The sequence below is a fragment of the Anabrus simplex genome, chromosome X (assembly GCF_040414725.1).
Source record: "Anabrus simplex isolate iqAnaSimp1 chromosome X, ASM4041472v1, whole genome shotgun sequence".
Classification (NCBI taxonomy): Eukaryota; Metazoa; Arthropoda; class Insecta; order Orthoptera; family Tettigoniidae; genus Anabrus; species Anabrus simplex.
The window spans coordinates 211,510,483-211,518,736 of NC_090279.1; the positions used below are offsets into that span (position 1 = coordinate 211,510,483).

General features: G+C 41.4%; 1 protein-coding gene across 1 annotated transcript; it reads right to left on the reverse strand.

The window, feature by feature from the left end:
- Window positions 1–5,412: 5,412 nt before the first annotated feature.
- LOC136886787 (ATP synthase subunit gamma, mitochondrial-like) lies at window positions 5,413–6,294 on the reverse strand. The gene has a single exon (XM_067159593.1). It carries the CDS (start codon window positions 6,292–6,294, stop codon window positions 5,413–5,415), a length of 882 nt encoding a protein of 293 aa, XP_067015694.1.
- Between the last annotated feature and the right edge of the window lie 1,960 nt (window positions 6,295–8,254).

Consider the following 8,254-nt stretch of genomic DNA (forward strand, 5'->3'; position numbering starts at 1 on the left):
ACTCTAGTGGTGGCGAATCGCGCCCGGTGCGGGAGGTCCAGTTGGGAATCCTATCGGACGATCAGGTTTCTCGATTCTAATTTGTGGACTATCTCTCCGATTTCATGACGTGCCTGTGTAATATGGTTTCCAATTCGTCAATATCTTGCCTATACTCCCTATTATCATGACTCATACGATGCATACAGCAACACTGACCTTGTTTCTAAGGTTAGAACTATCTTATATGCTCCTATGGGTATATGCTCACTCTCTGACGATATTTCAACAATAAGTTAATTGTCATAAATAACAAGCAAGTCCCTTCCGTGACAAGTTAATGGTTACAAGGAGGATTGCTGGACCTGACGAAAATAAATGGAAACTTAAGTACCGGTGCTGTGTTCGTTTTATGCTATTAACAAACAATTGTCCCTAACCATTTACAACATCACCGCCTTACGTTGCTTCCTTACTCTATGACTCTCCAGAATAATCTCCGGTGATTATGGTACAATCTGCTTTACAAGGAATTGTGGTGTTTACAATTCTCTCATTTTATTTTTGTGTTTCCGCGACCATCTTCCTTTCCCTCGATGATTTTCCTTTCATATTCACCATCATCTTTCTCTTTGTAGAACTTTTGTGTTGCGCATTACGATCTACCCTCAACAACCAAGCCATTACGTCCGATTCCCCGAGTGTATCCTCACTGATCAAGTCAGCTGGATATGATTTACGACGCGTTCTCTTTCTGTTTAGTAATCATGACCACCATCTCGGTCATCCGGTGTGCGATCTCTCTCAACGATCGAGCTCCACATTCGGCGCCACGTTTCCGGGCCTCGTGTTTCTCCATCGTCACTCGCGCTGTCACCCTCGTTCCACATGGAAACGGCACAGTATGCAATATGGACAATGAACAGAAGCAATTAAAATGAACTGCAATGTCATCCCAGTTCGATCTCTCCCTGGACGGAACCTTAATACATCATGTTGCAGAAGATTTGATGAGTTCAAAATCTTACTTCATGTATTAGGATTCTGTCGTAAGGGAGAGCTGATGAGAATCAATCGGCACAATACAGTTCGCACATTGGTTGCTTGAAGCCTCTGCAAACAACACCACTTGGTGATCTATGAAGTAGGATGTCTTTCCACTAATGGATCCACAAGACAAGCTGATATTGTTGTCACTGACCAAGCGAAAGGTACAGGTATGGTGATTGATCACACTGTAAGGTTCGAGGAAAATGAACAGCAGCCTCAATAAGTGTGTGAGGAGAAAAAGGCCATATATGAACCATGCCTTGAGGATCCCGGAAAGAAGTATAAAATTACAAAATGGAAAGTCATTGGCCTTATGATTGGCGCTAGAGGGACAATTTCTAAGGAGACGCTGAACTTCTTAAGAATAAGCAAAATTCCCGACTCCATTATCCAGACCATAGCGGACTCTGCATTGAAAAATTCATTGGCGATTGTCAGACACCATTTGTATTCCATAACTTGAAGTACCATGTGTTGGATTTTCTTTTTAAAATAAAGTCTGAAAGAGACAATCTGCCTGATAGTGATAATTTTAATGTTCAGTAATGACTCAAGCCCTGCTTAATCCAAACATACAAGGGGGATAAAATATAAACGGGATTTCATTTTTTATTTAAATTCATTTATTGAAAAATACACGGCAATTTCAATTTATTTTTCTACATAGTTTCCTGCTTTGGAAATGCCTTTGTCCCATTGTATGGGCAGCTTTTTGATGCCCTCATCATAAAAAGAACAATGTCGTGTCACCAGCCAGTTGCGCACAAAGTCTTGCACATTCTCGTCATCTTAAAATCGTTGCCCTCCTAGAGCTTCTTTAAGCAGTCTGAACAAATGGAAGTTGCAGGGCGATAAGTCTGGGATGTACGGAGGATGATTAAATGCAGTCCAATGCATTTCCTGTAGCTGGGAGACAGAGCTGCAGTATGGGGCCGCGCATTGTCATCAAAGAGGATGACCTGTCGAATCGGTTGTTCTCGACCTTTGAGGCGATATGCAACCCTCTTATTGTTCAACAGCTTGCAGTAGTAAGCAGCATTAATTGTGTATGGCTCGTGCTAAAAATCTATCAGCAAAATGTCCCGCCGATCGAAAAAACGGTTGCAAGAACCTTGCCAAGCTGACATTTGAATCTTGGCTTTCACTGGTGCTACCTCCCCTTTCATCCGCCACTCCTTACTGGCTTGTTTGGATTCGGGAGTGTAATGGTGGACCCACGTTTCATCGCAGGTGATGATCCGACTCAAAAATTCATCACCTTCTTCCGCAAACCTTGCTGTAAGCCTCTGACAGACCTCCAAATATCTCAACTTCAGATTTTTGGTCAAAAGGCGAGGGACCCACCTGGAACACACTTTACGGAACTGCAGGTCATTTGTGATGATTGCCTGATAGCTCCCATAACTGATTCCGACTTGTTCTGCAATTTCGGATACTCTCGCCCGTCAATCGTCGTCAATGTCTTTAACCGCACAAATGTTTTCGTCTGTAATGCTGGTTCGAGGATGGCGATCGTGTTGCTGATTTTCCACATGTTCTCGTCCTTCCTTGAACTTTTAATGCCAGGGAAACACACACATCCTTGACAATGTTTGATAACCGATCTGTGCAGTCAATGTCTGGCAAATTTCCGCCACTGTAACTCCTTCATGAGCAAGAATTTTGTTTTAATTATGCGTTGCGCAGTGGAGGGGTGCACCTGTTGCTCCGATATCATCAGCGATACCTACGAAACGGTGGGAAATATCTAATAGCACGCTCTTCCCACTTCATCATCGTTCTCATCATCATATTTCTTAAAATCCTGTAAGACGCAACAGTGGCAATAACAAACAGCCAAATCTTGATCTGAGCCCATTGTCCTTGTTTGAAAATGCAAGACACCAGCTGAAAGTATTAACACAAAGATGAACTAGCTATGTATAAACAAAGTTAGTCAAGTTTAACATGTTTATAAGTGTGAACACAATGTTACATAAAACAGTATTTAACACGTTGTTATATGTTAATCAATGGAGACCGGCCTTTTCAGCGAATATTTAGAGAGATCCCCGCAATTTTTCATTGCTCAAACCTGAATCACCTCCATCCTTTGGGTAAAGCGGAACTCAAATTAACCCTGTTGCTGACGGGTTAATAATTTAATAGCTAAGATTTTTTTCATTAGGCACAACAAAGTAAAAAAGGAGGCATTAGAAACATGTTCAGTGTACAGACACACAACAATCACCAGACTGAAACATCATCCCGCGAGGCACTGTCCATTCCGCAGACCCAAAATATATATGTACATTTCTCTGCTACATGGAAAAGCATAGAATTATGGATATCTTTTCGGACGTAGAAGGCAAGGGCACAATATTACAGAGTCCTTGGTTGTTCAGTAGCCTTGACGACATGCAGGACGTGCACTTCACCCACAGAGGCGATAAAGAGTTCCGATAAATCGAAAGAAGTATGTAACATCATGATCTGTGGCCACCTGATCCAGCACATGTCATGTTACAAAACAGCCACACCTATCAAAATCTACGTTCAACAAAATTATTGCTGATTTAGCACACTATTTTATGACCATAAATATTTTCAGGATACGTAATATGAAAAGTATTCTGCTGCCTTCGGTGATGTTGCTGTGTGTAAGATGGTTTGCTGTGACCTCAACAAAACGTCAGTCAAAGACAGTGGAAACTCGTTTAAAACACGGCACCATTTGTCCTACTGCATATAGAAGGTAGAGTCCGCCTCTATAGCTAAGTGGTTAACATGCTGGCCTTTGGTCACAGCGGTCCTGGGTTCGATTCCCGGCAGGGTCGGGAATTTTAACCATATTTGGTTAATTCAACTGACACTGGGGCTGGGTGTATGTGTCTTCATCATCATTTCGTCCTCATCACGACGCGCAGGTCGCCTACAGGTGTCAAATCAAAAGACCTGCATCTGGCGAGCCAAACTTGTCCTCGGACACTTCCGGCACTAAACACCATACACCATTTCGATTTCATAGAATGTAGAGTTCTGGCACACGGTATTAATGTGAGAAAGAATATGACGAAGACTTAGTATAGATAGATGACTAACACCGATGCCTGGTTTCCACAGTGTTGCTTTTCTGTCCACGCAAAATTGTCTACTTTAAACTGATGATGCGAATTCCAGACAGAGTAGTGGTGATTATTGTTTTAAGAAGAAGTTCAACTAGGCAACCATCCCCTAATAATAGTAGTCAGGCAGATAAAATAAAGGGATCCAATACTTCAAGAAATGAAGGTATCAGCCAAAGAAAGACAAGGACCACAAAGGGCGTGAAAATTAAAGACTCCCTAGCCATCGAATGCTCTAATAGCATTGGGTCAGAAAATAACAAGAGTTGACCAAGGGACGTCGGATAGGATAAGTGAATTGTGTTGTATGTCCAACCCTTGTTGTGTTCTTCTCCGGAGTTGGGTATCAAGTGAGATGAATCTTCGTAGCAAGTTTTTATGACCAGATTCCCTTCCTGACGTCAACCTCATTAGGAGTGTTAATGAGATGAAATGAATGACGTGATATATGATAAGAAGAGAGAGGGTAAAACCCGGTGCCAGCGCATGGCCTATTCCTGTCGAATAGCACCAAGGAATCTATTCAAGGCTTAACGGCTCCATCCGACAGATGAATCACCATCAACAGTATCATATGCGTGGAGAGGTTTGAAATTTAATCCAGCCTTATGACACGCAATCTAGTGATTAGAAATTGTATACCACCACCTCCCCTGCCCTGTCGGCCAACATTCTGATGGCGAAAATGTTTTCGACCAACGGGACTCGAACCGGCTAACCTCAATGTCAGACCGTATAGATTTCAATGCCTTAACGATCATGGTCACAGGCAGGTTATACAGGATACATGAATTACATTATATCAATTTCTTTATATAAATGTAATTCCATCAGTAGGGTGGATGAAAGTGAGCGAGTCTGACACAAGTAAGTGGAAGCAATGCGAGGACTCAGCTAAGGGCCCTGTGGTCATCAACCCACGCTCCCAAGTTGAGAAGCCCTGGAGCCCCTTTTAGTTACCTCTTACGACAAGCAGGGGATATCGTAGACGGTATTCTACAGGTGTTTCCAGACAGACCCCCAGCCCATGTTGAAACTACTCCATGATTTCCTGGCTCCACTCCAAGTGAAATCTTTCCACAGCATAAATTAGCCCACATCAATAAAATTTTAGAAAATTAATAATTTTATTTCCAAATAGACAACAATCACAAACATAACTTATTAAATTTCAAAATATATCAATCAGTTTAAATAATTTGTTTTCCTTACAACATTTTTATCAAATATATTTTAAACCTTCATATATCATCAGAGTTCATCACACGTTACATCACACTTATCGCAGAGCTGAGGCTCCCGAAATGATTTCAATCAGCTCTTGGGTTACGACAGCCTGTCGAGTTCGGTTGTATCTCAAGCCCAGATCGGTGATCATTTCTGCAGCATTTTTGCTGGCGTTATCCATGGCAGTCATGCGGGCGGACTGCTCACTGACTGCGCCTTCTTTCATGGAGTAGTACAGAAGTGAAGCTAATGAAAACTCTAGGTAGCTCAACAGTATTTCATCATCCAGTGAATCATATACTGGTAATTTATGAGCAGCACTAAGGGCATCCAAATTATATATCGGTAGAGCAGAGGTTTCATATGATACTACTGTCTGAAACCTGTTATATACTATCTTACCAGCCTGGAACACGTACTCACTCTTCAAGATATAGGTCGCCAACTTGGAGGCCTCCAAGAAGGTTGGTGGCTTCTTACCAACCTCATTGACAACAAGGATAATATTCTTTGCATATGACCGCTGGAGAATCGCACGAGACTTGTCTCCGACACAAATAATCTTTGTGTTCCCAGGATTTTCGGCCAGCTCATTTTTGATGGATCGGGTAACTTGTGCATGGACAGCGCCGCTGAGACCCTTGTCAGAGGTCATGGCAATAAGCAGCCTTCTGGGAGACTCACCAACAGGTGCAACCTCCACCTTTTCGTAGAACACTCTAGCACCTTCACCATAAGGTCGAGCTTTTTTCAGTTCCCTCTCAGCCCGAGCGTACTTCGCAGCCGACACCATCTTCATGGATTGTGTGATCTTCTTAATGTTCTTAACAGACTTCAAACGCATAGCAATTGTTTTTAAAGTTGCCATTCCTCTGACCTGCTGTTGTTGGTGTTGCCCCAAAAAGGACATAATTGTTCCAAAACGTCCACACATACTGACCTAAAAGAGAAGGTTAGGTCAATAAGTACATCTATCTGTTTAACATTTTTCACCAATACAGGTAATAATCCAAGGTAATTGAAGGATAAGGTACCTCGGATTTGGAAAACTCTGACTACACGGTGCAACACAGGGAAAATCGTGAAATATGAGAAAAATTGGCAACAATTTAAGCTAAGGTCCTGTACCGTCATTTCTTACTGTGACGTGTGCTGCAAGAGTTTATATGTTTGGCCTTCTTCAAGTAAATTTTGCATCATTTAAAATTGTTTTAAATTTTATCGTCTAAATTTGTGGAACACCCTGTACAGCACGTGTCGATTTTTCTGAGACTTGCACAAGATACAAGCTTTTATTATAATTTGGGCCCACCTTATTCAATACATAAAAATTGTTGTTTAGATGTAATTACAACATATATTTCAATCAGAACTAATTTCGACGCCCTTCCGCATCATCATCAGCTGATATAAATTTGCGGAAAAATCGACAATCATATAAATTTATCTACTTCAAATTGATCACAATATTAAACCATTTTAACAAACCGAAACTGTGTTAAAATTATACTATATTTTCTACAAGTCCAAGACTTGCGAGTCTTAAGCCATAAACTGATAAAATCATATGCAAACCGGTTTGCTCACTTATGAAATAACATGGATTTAAAAGAACAACAACAACTTAAAAAGAAGTATTCTTGAAGTAACTTTGTGCTTAATTTATCACGCTTGTTAAAACTTGACGTAGAATCGTAGAAGAAATGAATCAGTAAAAACTACAGTGTTCCTTTAATGGAGCAATCCTAGTGAGGTGGAAACGAGCCATAAGTGCTTTGAGATGTTATTAAGGACAACGTTCCCAGTTCAATGCGGACCTGTAATAATAGAATGTAATAACTATCACTTCACTGAAGAGGCAAGATATAAAATTACGTCTTATAACGTAACCGTTTTTACGTGACTCACCTCAAAAGATCGCCGTCCATGCGAAGCACAATGAAGCACAGCAAGCAGTGTTGTGATACTAAAGTGCCTAAGGTTGGACGGGACTGAAGAGGGGAAGTAGGGGAAAGTGGGAGGAGCAACTGAGGAACGGCAAACTGTTAAGCAGACCCTACACGATCAATAAAACCGTCAGTACCGAAAAATATTGACAGTAATACTGATCGCGTGTGGACTGGAATGATGGAATGATGGAATGAAGGCCAGTATTGAAGCAGATCCGGATATCCTGATCTGCGAGCGTCAGTACTGTAGAGTGGTGGGGATACTGACAGTTATACTGACCGTGTGAATGCGCTTGTCATTATTTCTGTCAGTATCAACGGAGCAGCGGTGGACGACAAATGCGTTTCTCACCAAGGCCAAGTAGAGGTGCTTGTGGAGCCGTCAAGTAGGCCTATTGCAAAAGTTTATCGAGCTATGTGAAACGCTGCCAGAATAAACGTACTTAACACAATACTTTACATGTTTCCACAACTGCTGCACTGATGGAAACTGGTGATATTATAGCGGAAAACTTTAAATGTTCAAAATTTATACCAGTTGTAAGATACCTCACTGTCACCGCTTATCTCTCTGCCACCGATAAACAGCACCGCATGTTTGTATTTTGCCTTATTACAAAAGGCTCTACCAATCTTAAAAATTTATACCAGTTGCGAGATACCTCACTGTCACCGCTAATCTCTCTGCCACCGATAAACAGAACCGCATGTTTGTATTTTGCCTTATTACAAAAGGCTCTACCATTCGTAGTAATTTCCCAAAAGTACCCTCACGCATTCGGAGATACCGTAGTTCTGATAATCTTCTGCTTCGGTATATTGTGTTTCCCTCAACACTTCATATGAGAATACTCTTCTCTTTTCCTAAGCCAATCTTTAACCCATCGTTTACGTTTAAAACTGCGTTTCGTGCAGTACTAATATGGTAGCTACAAAATGCCCGTC